Raw genomic sequence first — 15507 nt, 5'->3', positions numbered from 1 at the left:
CTTTGTCCATGTGCCACTACCTCCTTCCCTCCCCTCCATCCATGTGCCCCCCTGTTCCTCTCCTTTGCCTCTCCCATTCAGCATCTCTCCCTCCCTCCCCTGCGTTTCCACCAAATGTTCTTCCCATCCAGTTCTGAAGTCCCCCTCATCATGAAAACTACAAGGAGGTCGCCGTCGCAGCAGTGATTCTCTAGTGTTGCCCGAGGCTGCCTCTGCACAGTTCCTTTGTTGTGTTCCACTCATGCGGAAAGCCAGAAGTTGCTTCAGAGGGGGGTGGACAGTGGCAGAAGAACAGTACAGAGGAGGCCACTGGCAGCAATGGAGAATCACTACTGCACCAGCATCCTAGTAGTTTTTGAGGTGAGGGAGAGCTTTGGAACCCAGTGGGGAGCTGCACAAGAGTTTCCCCGAGCCACCATTGGCTCGTGGGCCTTGTAATGAAGAGCAGTGCTGTGGACCCTGCAGTTATGTGGCTTTATTATCTTTAGCATATAACACCACGTCCCCCCCCCCCACACCTTCTTCCTACCCTGTGTTTCCTGAACAGTTTACAGCCCGGTATAGCTATAGCCCAGTCATGTTTCGTGAACCACATCTCCATGATCATCACTAAATCCATCTCAGCCTCTCCCATCACAGCCTCTAGATCCAGAACCTTGTTTCCCATACTTAGAGCATTAGTATATACTGCTTTTCAGACATTGCCCCTATTTCTCATTTACGTAGAAATAATTAGCAATTCACATACCTGAGAGCTTTGATCATCCTACCCTAACAATTCTAGTTTAAAGCCCTTTTCAGTAGGTTAGCCAGTCTGCTGTTGAAGACACTTCTTCCCTTCTTTGATAGATGCACACCATCCCTGCTCAGCAGCTCTTGGAAAAGCATCCCATGGTCCAGGAAGCCAAAACGCTCTTGACGACACCATCCGCGCAGCTAGGCATTCATCTCCAGGATGCGAGCTGCTCTGCTTTGGCCTTTACCCTCGACAGGGAGGATCAACAAGAACACCACCTGCGCACCTGACTGCTTCACCTTCTCTCCCAGAACCACGAAGTCACTTTTGATATGTTCGGAGAGGTACCTAGCAGTATCTTTAGTGCCAACATAGATGAGCAGCATCGGATAATAGTCATTAGACTTGATGTGTCTCAGCAAGCTCTCTGTAATAACTACTACTAGATTAATTAAGATATCTTTTAAAGAGATTTAAAATGGGACATATTCTTAATTGCTAATAAAAGAAAGTGTGATAGCATTTATGATCAATAGAATTAAAATTTAAATGCCAGGCCTTCGTGTTTAAAATTTATGGATAAACCCATTCAGGATAAAAATTATGGATCTAATTAACTTTCAGGTGATGCAAATAAGTACCTACTGTATTAACCAGTCAAAAGTAATATTTTATTAAAAGATAAGAACAGGATGGTGCTCAGATTTTATAAAAACTAACCCAAAGGAAGGAGAAAAACCTCTATATTGCAAAACCAAAAATACCACACAGAAGTAAGGGTAGACCAAGAACTTTCCTGCAACAAGTATAAAATATAAAACACTCTTATTAGAAAAGTACCGACAGATGAAAAAGACCCAAAACTTTTTAAATGCTCAAATGTAAGATTTTAGTACTATGAAGAGCTCTTTTTGTATAGTAAATCTAATCTGAAGTGTTCTGTTAGTTTAAGTGTATTCTGTCTTTTGTTTTTATTTTCTGACTGTGTTGTTACTAATGTTGCATTTTATTTAAGCTCAAAGTAACATGGTTTCATTGTGGTACCTCATAAATGTTAATTCACGTGATATGCAGGATTTCTTTGCCTTTGTTTAATTTGCTCTGTGTGTGGGTTTTTTTCCCCCCTGCAGGTTGCACTTTGCTGTTTCATCGTTAAAACAATTCCTTAGTCGGCACAAGAGTTTGTGCTCCATGATTTGAAAGTGGAAACGGCTCAGAAACTCTGAAATGAAGATGGAGGCAGTTGGGAAAGTGGAAGAATTCCTTGAAACTGAAACACCACTTAAAATCTCTAAACAGAATGAGGGTGTTCAGACAGGAGAGAGGCCTCTACAACTAGAGATGGACAACCGAAAAGATGGGGCGCAGGCTGTAACGGATTCTACGATGCTGTCTTCAATGCCCTGCTTATTAATGGAACTTAGAAGAGACTCTTCAGAGTCTCAGTTAGCTTCTACAGAGAGTGATAAGCCAACCACTGGCCAGGTCTATGAGAGTGACTCTTCAAACCATTGTATGCTTTCTCCATCTTCCAGTGGGCATTTAGCTGATTCTGACACATTGTCTTCTGCTGAAGAAAATGAGCCTTGTCAGACAGAAGCTGCAATCACAGGAGACCCTTCTGGAGGGTCAGGAGCTGCTGTTGGCCGAAAATCTCGAAGGTCCAGATCTGAGAGTGAAACATCAACCATGGCTGCTAAGAAGAACCGACAGTCCAGTGACAAACAGAATGGGAGGGTTGCCAAGGTCAAAGGTCATCGGAGTCAGAAACACAAAGAACGAATTCGCTTGTTGAGGCAGAAGCGTGAGGCAGCATCAAAGAAGAAGTATAATTTGCTGCAGGACAGCAGTACAAGTGACAGTGACCTGACTTGTGACTCCAGCACCAGTTCATCTGACGATGACGAAGAGGTGTCAGGAAGCAGCAAGACAATCACAGCAGACATACCAGGTAGAGAACATTTCTTGCAGATGTCGAAATAGAGCTAGTTAACCCTTTTTAGAAAAAAAAAAAATCTGTTCAATAGCTTAGTAGAGGAAATGAATGTTTGGTAGTGCAGTGTTATGATTATTAAAAAATTTAAATATGATTTTTTCCAATAAAAAGTACAAATAAGAAAGCATATTTTGAAAAAAAGTACATATTCTCCATGTAAATTAACTGTAACATTGTCTCTTTTCTCTCTTCCTCTCCCTCCCCCATGTACATAAGAAATGTCCTTTTCAAATATATTGCTAAGACATCTGCAATTAGTAGACTATAGCTTTATTTACTGTAATTAAATTAGAACATCTAAAATTTGACTTAGTCCAGGAAATATCTTCTGTTATGAATCCATTCATCTGTGCAGCATAGATTACAATGCCATCTGCTGACTCGACATACCAGCATTCATCCGAAGAAGTGTTTTCATGATGCCTTGTACGAATCATTTTGCTTCTTTTCCCTCATTCTCTTTTGTCAATGTGCACAGGCAAAACATTTTTGTGGGATTTTTTTTAAATTTTTTTTGGGGGGGGTAGTTGGGTAAGGAATGTTTTAGGTTTTTTTTATTTGTTTCATATATTCTTTTAATGAGCATACGCAAATCAAGTGTATACACTTTGTAGGTTTATATACATTAAATTGATTTTGTATGCACTAGAATGTGCACATCTCTCTTGTTTAAGCATATTTGCATGCAGAGGTTAGATTGTTATACTTGTAGACCTTTTATTCTGTATCTGGATGGCCCAGTAGTTTTCCTTGCTGCGTGGTCTGCCTGCAGAAAGTTGAAGCAAGTGTGTTTTTGATATGAATGAAATCAGCACTGGAATTTGAAATGGGCTGTGGGTCTGTGATCCTGGGCCAAATTTGACTGTAGCTATTTTCAGCCTGGAAAACCCAGGGGTGAAGTTTTGAGTCTAAAAGAGCAGGCAGGTAGCCTGCTGGATTGCTTGGATTATTCTCAAGAAGGAAGAAACTTTCTGGGAGCAAGAAGGTAGCATACTGTAGTGTCTTGTATTAGTTCCCAGGTTAACAGCTCATATTTGATTTTCTTTGGAAGGTTGTCTATTCTCTTATATGAGGGGGTGATGAAAAATTTTCAGCCCAACCAAGAAGGGAATGACATGGAGCCATGAAACCTACAAGTTATTCCACATTTTCAATCTAAGTTCAACACACTTGGCACATCGTGTCTGAAGTTTCTGTAACGCTTCCAAGATATCTGGTCACTGAAATACTGCTCTGCTGCTGCAATCACCTCTGAATCACTCAAAAAATTGTTGAATTTTTTTGAACTCTCTTTAAGTTTTAGAATCAGAAAATAAATGGAGCAAGATCTGATGAGTAAGGTGGATGGTCTATAGATTGAAACTCCAACTGCGTCAAAACATCCATTATTTTGCCAGCCTTGTGAGCAGGTGCATTGTCTTGCAAAGAGAAAACTCCTTCCTGCAGCTTCCCTCTCCTTTTTTCTTAATCAGCACAGCAAGTTATAGTAGTAATCTGCATTAACTGTTTGGCCCCTTGGAAGATAGTCGTTGCAACACCTTCCTGATCCCAAAACACTGTGGCCATGACCTTTCCTGCTGACTTTTTTGGGTCTTGAATTTCCTTGGCCTTGGAGAACCTGAGTGACGCTATTGCATGGACTGTTGTTTTGTCTCGGCATAGAAACATGATTTCAGATAAAGGCCCATCTGCAGTAATCATTATCTCTTTCTCTTTCCTAGAGATCCCACGTGCCTATCCAAGGCCCTTTTGAATTCAGACACAGTCTCCGTCTCCACCACCTCTTCTGGGAGACTGTTCTATGTGTCTACCACCCTTTCTGTAAAAATGTATTTCCTTAGATTACTCCAGAGCCTATCACTTCTTAACTTCATTCTATGCCCTCTCATTCCAGAGTTTCCTTTCAAATGAAAGAGACTCGACTCATTCACATTACATTATGTAGGTATTTAAACATCTCTATCATATCTCTCCTCTCCCACCTTTCCTCCAAAGTATACAGATTGAGATCATAGTAACATAGTAAATGATGGCAGATAAAGACCCGAATGGTCCATCCAGTCTGCCCAACCATACATGCTCCATAAATTAATTTAAATGGTCCTTTTTCTTAGATATTTCTGGGCCAGAAACCCAGAGCCCATCTACTAGAGTCTCCATCAATGCTCACTCCAGCCCATCTTAACCATCACAGCCATTGAAACCCTCCCCAGCCCATCCTCAACTGAATAGTCCATATACGAGACCCAGGCCGTGCAAGCCTGCCCAGTACTGGTTTTAGTTGCTTCACCTTATGATGAAGACCACATACCATTTTAGTAGCCTTGCTCTGGACCGACTCCATCCATTTTATATCTTTTTGAAGGTGTGGCCTCCAGAATTGTACACAATATTCTAAATGAGATCTAAATGAGGTTTCATCAACAGTAACTAGTCATTCAAAAATGTTGGCACCAGCTCACTGAAAATGCTGCAAAATCAATTTGGAATTATCCACTTGATATAGTTTCTTATCAAAATTCAAACATTTGGGCACACACTTGGCTGACAGCTTCTGCATAACCAGCTGCTCATGGATTATACACCAACACATTCCCTGGATATCTAGTGTGTCAGCAATTGTTTTAGCCAATATTCGTCAGTCTGTCAAAATCAGGTCATGGACATGGCCAACAATTTCAGTAGCTGACACTATTTGAGGCCTTCCAGACCTTGCTGCATCTTCAGTTTCAAAATCTCCACACTGAATGTTTGCTTACCACTTCTTCACTGTGGAGTATGATGGGCATTTGTTATTCAATGTTTGCATCATACATTCATGGATTTCCTTTGGAGTTGTCTTCTGAAGGAATAGGAACTTCATGATGGCTCGAAGTTCCACACCTGAAAATTTGACACTTTTCATTGACATGGGTCAATTAATGATCTAAAATGATGTCAGAACATAGCATTATGATTCTTCAAATTGGTACTTTGCAAAATGAAATAGCACACATTTCAACTATAGCGTCAAATAATGCTCAGAATTAAGGAAGTTGGTTGGGCTGAGAACTTTTCAGCACCCCCTTGTATAGAAGAAATGAGAGGCCAAAACATAGTGCCTGAGATCATACCTGCTTAAATATTGGTGAACGAGTTTATCCCATTTGTGGCCAACAGCAATCTGAGTGAAAAATGCTCCGTTCATAAAAGACAAATGCAAAAAAATAAAAATGTTCAAATATTAAAAAGAAATAAATTGTGAAAAGGGGTGTAAACATTAATTAGGGTGAGATAAATTCAAAGTATGATAACTTTGAGGTGGCAGGAGCCAGCAAGAGTAGGCAAAAGTAGATGGAGGTCCCAGAGGTGTTGAAAATGGCTCATTGAAATACACCCTAATACAGTTCCAAAGGCCCCTTCTTGCACAATGATTAGTTAAATGTTTTTGTCCCTTTCCTAGACTTCATGATTTCAAATTCTATCCAAATAGATATCTCCAGTATCTCTTCATGAGCTGACCTCCAGGTTAGAAGAAAAGAAAGAAACTGTAAGGTCTTTGATAAATGTGGAATCAGAGGGGAAGGTTGCTAACCATACAGGTAGCTAGAGGCAAAGGGGAACAGATACATTGGCTCTAGATGCTTTCCCAGAATGCTGTCTTCCTGGTGATGGAGATTATAGAGAAGGAATGGGCTTGCAAGACCATAAGAGAACCTCCTCTCCAGGTCTATTACTCTTCCAGAGGAAGAAACATAAATTTTATGCTGTTCTGCTGTGTTTGACATCCCTGATAACAATGCAGTCTACCTTAGAATCTGCTAGCATTTGGAAAGCAGTGATGAGAGAGTACTCATGCATTTTAGAGTACAGTATATCCATGCATGATATATATGGCCCTATGGGTCATATTCCATATGAATGCAACAGTGATATCTTTTGAGAGAGGATACTACACCAAACTATCTGTTGCTCTGACAAGTTGTTCAGTCCGACCTAATGCATTTGGAGAGATAATTAATTTTAATTTGGATAGATAGGTTCACTCAAATGGGGAGCCACTGTGTTGCAACTCTTTACTCTTACTGTACATAATAACATGCTTCACCAGAAAAGCCAAAAACCTTGAGAATGGATTTGAAAATATAAGTTCTTGCTGACATTTGTTATAGAAATGTCAGTGGTAAATCTTTTCTGACTTCTTCTGAAAAGTTATTTAATTTGTAAAAGATTTGACCTGCATCTAAATCCAGAATTATCATCTCTGATGGCTTGAAAGTTGAGAAGAGAGAGTTATTTCAATAGTAATACTGAAACATAAAATACAAAAATACAAAAAAAAAAGAACTTCCCAAGATTAAGCTGCTTGTTTTTATTTGGAAAAGGTTTGATGACCCGAGAGAAACTTTCTGCCATTAAAACCTCTTTAAAGTCTGTTTTGGGACTTTTGTTACATTACAAATAGCCAAATTAGGAGTTCAAGTAGCTGCACTGTTTACAATGCAAGATCCTACTAGATTAAAGGGATACATTTTTTGGGGAATGAAAGGGTAAGGGATTTGATATACTGCTTTTCTGTGGTTACAATCAAAGCGGTTCACATATACAGGTACTTAATTTTTCCTGGGGCAGTGGAGGGTTACATGACTTGCTCAAAGTCATAAGGAGCTGCAATGGGACTTGACTCATTAGGCTACTCCTCTATGCCATTAAACTGGAGACTAGAGAGTTTAGGGCAACTAAACTATCTAGTCTTCGGTTTAGAAGTTTAGAACTATCCGTAGCTTTATTCCTAAGGTGAATTCAGTATTTTATTTGAATCATGTGGTACATAAGAACATAAGTGTTGCTATATTGGGACAGACTGAAAGATCCATCAAGTGGCCAAGCCAGGTCAAAAATACCTAAAAGGGTAAAACAGATTTTATGCTGCTTATCCTTGAAGAATGCTATTGAAACAGGATATTTAGGGAGTCCCAATAGAGAAGTTTCAATAATGGTGAAAGGAAGGCAATGTAAAGGATGCAAACTATCCCTGTTATCTTCTGCTGCAGCCTGTAGATACAAGTAAAAAACACAATTTTGAAGTTTCTGTATACAAATGCTAGAAGCCTAAAAATAAGATGGGATAATAAGTAAATAGCACTGAATGAAAGGTAGATATAATAGGCGTCTCAGAGACCTAGTAGAAGGAAGACAATCAGCGGGACTGCTACCTGGGTACAAATTATATCCAATTGGAGGGGGGAGTTGCTCTGTATGTTAAAGAGGGAATTGAATCAAACAAAATAAATATTCTGCATGACATAGGTAGCAGTGTGGAATCCATATTGATAGAAATTCCATGTGTGAAGGGAAGGGATATGCAGGTAGGGTTATATTACTGTCTTCCAAGATGGAATGAGCTAGCAGATGAAGAAATGTTTTCAGAGATTAGGAAAGGTGGCAAATAAGGCAACAGTATAATAATGGGTGACTTCAATTACCAGAAATTATATGAGAGAGCATGATAAATCAATGAATCCCAAACACTAGAACCCCTAAAGAGCTGAACATTGCATTTTGAATTGAACTGTGTGTAACATAGAGTGGAACTGATTTTTCTCTTGAAGGCTGATATCCTTTGATGGGACTTATTACAGCAGTAGATATATGTGATCATATGATATTTGCCAAAGTGGAAGATTTTTTTAACCTATTAAGATAAACAGAGTGTTTGTTTTTTCTCTATTTTGTTACTTTTGCCATTTTGGCTTTGGTTTTGTATTTTTTTGTCCTGTTTGCAAGAACTTATGAGAGGGGTTCTAGTGATTATATAGAGCATGTAACATTTGGGATTCATTGACTTCAATTACCCCAACATTGTCTAGATAAATGTTACATTAGGGAATGTAAAGGAGATAAAATTCCTAGATGTAATAAATGACTGCTTATTAGAGCAACTGGTCCAAGAACCGACAAGTGTGTAAGTGGGGGGTGGAGGGATCTTTGATTTGGTCTTTAGTGTAAAGCAGGACATGGTATGAGAGGCAACTATGTTGGGTCTGCTGGGAAACTAATCATAATGTGATAAAATTTGAGCCGTTACATGGAATGATGGTAAACCTTCGCTAAAAAAATCTACTGTAGCGGCATTTAATTTTCGAAAGGGCAACTACAATTAAATGAGGAACATTGGCTGAGAAGAGGCTAAAAGGATTGGTGGCAAAGGTTAGGACTGTAAACCAGGTGTGGATGTTATTTACAAATACCATCGTGGAAGCCCATATCAAATGGAAAGAAGAGAAAATGAGTCAGCCTGATTAAAAGATACCATACCATATCATACAATTTCTTATATCCCGCAAAATTTCTGTTAGGACTGTAAACCAGGTGTGGATGTTATTTACAAATACCATCGTGGAAGCCCATATCAAATGGAAAGAAGAGAAAATGAGAGTCAGCCTGATTAAAAGATACCATACCATATCATACAATTTCTTATATCCCGCAAAATTTCTACAAGTATTAATTGCAGCTTACAATAAGACTGATCATAGGTTCCAGAGCAATTAAAGTAAGATTCTGGATCTACAATTGGATGAGAATGGCCAAAAGAAGAGAGATGTCTTAACATTTTCCTGAAATGGCAATAGGTTGTAGTCTGTCGTAGACATAGTGGTAGACGTAAAATGCAAAAAAAAAAAAAAAATTCTTTAAAGAATGGAAAAAGGATCCAAATGAAGAAAATAATAAGAGAGCTGAGACTGAGTAACAAATCTGTCCATACAATCCGAAGACAAACCCAAGTCAAAAAACTTGAAAAAGGGGGGTTTAATGCAGTGTAAGTTCATCCAGCATGGAGAGGGAACCCTGGAGCTAGCAAGAAACTGTCCTCACCAGCCCATCACGTCACGTGACCCCCAAAATAAGAGAAATAAGCACTGGCAAGTTTTATATGCAAAGCATTGATAAAGCTAAAAAAGAATATGAAGAGAAATTTGCCAAGGAGGCAAAAACTCATAGTAACTTTTTTAGGTACATAAGAAGCAGAAAAATTGTGAGGGAATCCATGGGACTGTTGGATGATCAAGGAGCAAAAAGGGTGCTCAGGGAGGCTAAGGCTATAGCGGAGAGACTGAATGAATTCTTTGCTTCTGTCTTTATGGAAGAAGAGGTAAGAGATACCTGAAGTGGTTTTCAAGGGTGATGGAACTGAAAGAAATTTCAGTGAACCTGGAAGATATACTAATCCAAATTGACAAGTTAAAGAGTGATAACTCACCTGGACCTGAATGAATACATCCCTCCCAGGGTACAAAAAAATAACTCAGATATGACATTGTTGATTTGCTGTTGGTGATCTGTAACCTGTCGCTAAAATTGTCTGTAGTACTACCTAGATCTTTTTATGGATAGGGATTCCGTGCATGGTGCAATGATTGAGTCAATGAGTATGCAGAGTGACCCAGTGTGGTTTTTTTTGTGTGTGTGTGTTTTTTTTAGATTCAAACGGTTTTATTGATGCAAACATCATCAAATACAACAAATATAACATCAAGGCACTGATTACAAGAATAATGCGTCAAATATAATAAAATAAACATATTCCATTTTCAATAAACCCCCACTTTATCTATATGTGACTATGTGTTTGAACCTTTCAATAACCTCTACCACCCCTCTCCACATCCTCCCCACCCCACCCAGTGGTACTCTCTACCCTACCTTATCGAAACATACCAGTATTATTTTCATTCAATTAAATAAAAGCCCAATTAAGAGACCCAACTTAAAACCGCACTACGGCCCTTAGGATGTATGAATCCCAGGTTTGTAGAAACAACATCTTTCGGTTTCTAGTAAATCCAGCATCTCTAGCTTCCCAAATGGCCAATTGATGTAATTGGTTTTGCCAATGCCAAAACCTCGGAGGGTCAGGGATCGCCCAATATTGAAGTATACATTTTCTAGTCAATAGACTCATTTTCCTACACAGCGCCTTATGTCCCTTAGGCAAATGGCCAAAAGCTTTTGGCAAATCCAAAATAAAGAGGGAAGGAGAACAACGCAAAGGTCTTCCAATTATCTTTGACATATAATTTATTATTTGCTTCCAAAAGTGCTGAATTATGGGACAAAACCAAAATGCATGACCTAAAGTATGACCCTCCCTCCCACATTTATGACATAATGGTGTAGGAAGACTTCCACTAGAGAATGACACGGGGAAAAAATCTGTCCCCGTCACCGGCCCACCATCCTCTGCACCGCCCCGTCAACGCCGTTCCCTTTCACCGCCCCGTCACCGTCACCGCCATCCCTTTCACCGCCCCGTCACCGCCACTGCCATCCCATTCACCGCCCTGTCACCATCCCCGCTGCATCCATATAAGCCTTAGTACTGTAATATTTAGCTTATTCCTTTCTTATAAATCAAAGTTCCTGCTGCTGAACTAGAGAAAGAGATGTTCAGCTGGCAGGGCTTTGTTTATAAATTTTTATCAACACAACTAATATACTATTTTATCCTAAAGCAAAAAATAAATAAATAAATATAATTTTTTTTTCTACCTTTGTTGTCTGGTTTCTGCTTTCCACATCTTCTCATTCAATTCCTTCCATCCACTGTGTGTCTTCTCTCTGCGTCTTCCACTTGCTGTTACTGTGCCTCTCCCTTCACCCCCCCCCCTCCAATTGGTCTAGCACCCATCTTCTTCCCTCCGCTCCCCCATAGTCTGGCATCTGTCTTCTTCCCACTCTGTCTTCCACATTTCCCTTCGGGGTCTGTTCCTCTCCACCCTCCTTCAATGTCTGTCCTATTCCTTTCCACCACCACCCTTCCCTCCCTCCTTTACCATCTGTTCCTTTCTACTACCCTTCAGCTCCTCTCGCGTGGCCTATCTATCTACCTTCCTCCCTCTTATTTTCATGGCACGTTACAATGTAATTTGTGCAAGCCACTGGAGCCTGCAAGCTCGGTCCCTGTCCCATCCCCACAAACCATCTCGCTTCTGTGCTCCTATTTTCTCCATTTCTAATATCTCCCCTATGTATCTGTCATTGGCTCCCTCCCCCTGTGTCCATATACCATCCCCATGGCATGTCCCCTTTATGTCACTGTCCCTATGCCCCATGCACATAATTTTCCCTCTTTCTGTTACCTTCCTGTGTCCAGATTTCCCCTATCTTCCTCTTCCATACCAGTGTGTCTCTTCTTTTCAACCCCATCTAGCTTTTTTCCCTCTTTCTTCCCCTCCCCCCCCTTGCTTCTAGCATCTGGCTCACCTGCCTGTCCTTCCCTTTCTTTCCTGCTGTGGGTTTTTCTTTCCGTCTTCATCTCCTTGGCCCAGAATCCTTTTCCCTTTCACTCCCTCCTTCCAATTTGAGCCGGGAACACGAGCGATCGCACGGTCCCCGCAGCCACCACCCGCCTGCCCAATCGATCCTACTGTTTAGCCAGCTTTCTCCCTTCTCATCACCTTAGTTTGTAGGTTTTGTTTTTCGGCGACATGCACGCTTTCCCAAAGAGCCGCGCACGTGCGGCTGCTCAGTGTTCAATCTTCTGCTCTGCTGCAACTTCCTGTTTCCGGTTGCGTCAGAGCAGAAGATCGAAACTGAACAGCAGCGGGTGCGCGGCTCTCTGATAGTGTGCGGGTCGCCGAAAAAGAAAACCTACAAACTAAGGTGAGGAGAAGGGAGAGAGCTGGCTAAACAGTAGGATCGATTGGGCAGGCGGGTGTGTGCTGCGGGGACCGCGCGATCCTTCATGCCTCATTGCGGGGACAAGACCATTCACCGCCCCACCCTTGTCCCCGTCGCCGCAGCGACTGCTAGTTTTCGTTCCCCGTTTCGGCGGGTGACCCGCGGCTAAAATGCGGTGGCCGCGGGTAAGCCGCCACCGTGTCATTCTCTAACTTCCACTATAAAACAATTGTGTACGCATATAATAGGCACGTAATGTAACCCTATAATATGTTTCTCTTAACCATGTACACAACGTCACCCCAGTTGTCGCTCTTAAAGTACGGGCAACATCCCAATGACTCAAATTAAGCTGCAAATCTTTCTCCCATTTATCCCGAATATTCTGATAGTCCTTATCTGGTTGTAATTTTTGTAAAATAGCATGAATACTAGACACCAAAAGAGACATCCCCTCCTCCTGAACAAACAACTCTCTCAATCTAGCCCCCAAATGCAAACTAAACTGTGCTCTGTCAGGGATCTCACATAATGTTCCACTTGTATACATGCAAACTGCGCTCCCCAAGTCTCTCCCACCTTAGCTAACAATTCTGCACAGGTCAATAGCTCCCCCTCATCTCCCAGTATATGTTCCAATCTTGAAATTCCTCTTGCTCCCCATAATCTGTACTCCCTAGAGTCTCTACCCGGGAGAAAAGCCGGATTACCCTGCAAAGACAAGAGATCAGTGACCATTGGATTCCCTCCCAATAATTGTACAAGCCAACGCCATGCCGTCTGTAAAGTATTAAATACCACACTTGAACGAATAAGAGATGGTAATGCATTCCGCGTACTATGTAGTAACGTAAAAATATCATAAGGAGCTAAAAACTCCTGTTCCATTTGAAGTGGAGTATAAATGCTTGTCACATTTACCCAATCACTTAAATGACAAAGCAAACATGCATAATTATAGACCTGCATATCCGGCAAACCCAACCCTCCTCTATTCCAATTACCCAGTAAATATGTCAACTTTAGGTTTCTTAGCAACCCAACAGAAACGAGTAATTTTTTTAAATAAAAGATCTTTAAATCTTTCTTCAGTAAACATAAAGGCAAAGTTTGTAACATACAACCATTTTGGAAAGATAAACAGCTTAACCAAGCAGATGCAACCCAATAGAGAAAGGGGCAACATTTGCCATGTATCCAACAATAGTTCCATTTTATGTTGAAGGCTATCCACATTAAGGCGATATAATTGGGAAGTCGACATAGTCATTACTGTCCCCAAATACATAAATTGCCCTTGCGCCCAAGTCAACATAAACTCCGACCCCCATAAGGTCTTTACCGCCATAGAGAACGCTAGCGCCTCTGATTTTTCTAAATTTAAACAGAAACCTGCATATTCACCATATTCTTTAATCAATTCCAATAATGCCGTTAAAGAAGGCAAAGGATCCGTGAGGTGCACTGAAATATCATCTGCAAAAGCCGAAAGTTTAAAAGTTGTATTTCCGATATCAATCCCTTGTATAGACGGCATTGTATATATATATCCCGAATAAGGGGGTCTAAAGTAAGTACGAATAATAACGGAGATAAGGAACAACCTTGTCTCATCCCCCTGTAAATAGAGAACTTATCAGTTTCAAAATCTTTTAACACCAATTTAGCTTTTGGAAGCGCATACAAAGCATGAACCACAGATACAAAAAACCCATCAAAACCATATACTTTTAATGTATCATATAGAAAATCCTATTGTACCTTGTCAAACGCCTTTTCAGCATCAAAACTGATCAGCACCGAAGGTAAATTATACTTCGCCCTATGTTCTAAAGACAGCAACAATTTTCTTACATTTTTAGTTATTCTTCTTCCCTTCACAAATCCCACCTGAGCAACATGAATGAGGGAGGACAGAACAATAGCCATCCTATTTGCCATAATCTTCGCTAACAGTTTGACCTCCGTATTCAATAAGGAAATGGGACGATATGATCCCGTTTTTTCAGGGTCTTTATTTGGCTTAGGTAACACCATAATTCGTGCCGTATTCATACCTTCAGACAAAGTCTCTGCACCAACCATAATGTTAAACATGCTAGCAAGTGGTTTAATAATCTCTTCTTTTACAAGTTTATAGAATTCCACACGCATGCCATCCTCACTTGGTGCCTTCAGCAGAGGGCTATTCTCAATTGCCCAGTACACTTCTTCCGGAGTAATTGGCGCATTCAGACGTTCTCTATCTCTCTCAGAAATACAGGGCAATTTTATACCATCCAAATATGAACCTGCCAATAATCCCCTTTCTAATGGAGGGCCATAAAGAGACTTATAATAGCGGGGAAAAAAAATCTCCTGATCAGTTATAACCCGCTTCCCTTGTTCACTTATCAAGGCCCGAACCCTATTGGGACCATTCTAGATGAAACCAAACGGGCCAATAGTTTTCCCCCTTTATTCCCTTGTTTATATAGTTCATATTTATAATAAGCTATGGATTTTTGTGCCCGCTGATGTAGAAGGGAATTGAGAGCTATTTGATATTCCATCAACTCCTGTCTATGCATTGAATCACCCGATTGCCCATATTTCTTCCTAATCTTTACAATATCCCTCTCCAAATGTAAAATCTCCCTATACTGAGCTTTTTTAACATGACAAGTATAACTTATCGTATCTCCCCTCAACACCGCCTTTGCTGCTTCCCAAAATAAAATAGGATCCTCTTTTGCGTGAGCATTGTGCTTTTTATAATCTTTCCATAATCTGCCCAATAGTCGTGTTCTATATTTTTTATCTCTATATAATGCTAGCGGAAACACCCATCGCCACATCCCTTGAGACCCCCTAGCTTTCTGCCACCTCACATATACCCACGCATGATCAGAAATTGTATAAGGACCTATATCCGACTGCACCAGATGCCGAAACACCGGATCCGTTACCCAAATATAATCTATACTTGATTGTGTACCATGTGCTCGAGATACAGGGTATAATCCCTCTCAAAACCATGTAATATCCTCCAAGAATCAATTAATTCCAGATTTTCACTAAATTTTTGGATCTCCCTCTCCCCTATTCGACGTAAAGTACCTCCCGGCCCCGT

The 15507-nt window shown here is 40.6% G+C and overlaps 1 protein-coding gene across 4 annotated transcripts in view; it reads left to right on the top strand.

The window, feature by feature from the left end:
• C1H18orf25 (chromosome 1 C18orf25 homolog) overlaps window positions 1-15507 on the top strand; it is a 152920-nt gene that overhangs the window by 22136 nt on the left and 115277 nt on the right. For 3 of the 4 annotated variants that reach the window (XM_033935061.1, XM_033935032.1, XM_033935052.1), the window contains exon 2: window positions 1867-2687. In XM_033935061.1, the coding sequence (XP_033790952.1) occupies window positions 1964-2687 (724 nt within the window). In that variant the 5' untranslated portion in view covers window positions 1867-1963. Of the gene's footprint in view, window positions 1-849; window positions 1081-1866; window positions 2688-15507 lie in introns of all 4 variants that reach the window. The other variant, XM_033935041.1, reaches the window with a different exon arrangement.

Source organism: Geotrypetes seraphini, chromosome 1 (genome assembly GCF_902459505.1).
Source record: "Geotrypetes seraphini chromosome 1, aGeoSer1.1, whole genome shotgun sequence".
Classification (NCBI taxonomy): domain Eukaryota; kingdom Metazoa; phylum Chordata; class Amphibia; order Gymnophiona; family Dermophiidae; genus Geotrypetes; species Geotrypetes seraphini.
The sequence above is the reverse complement of the archived record's forward strand: the minus strand, read 5'-3'. Positions and strand labels throughout refer to the sequence as shown.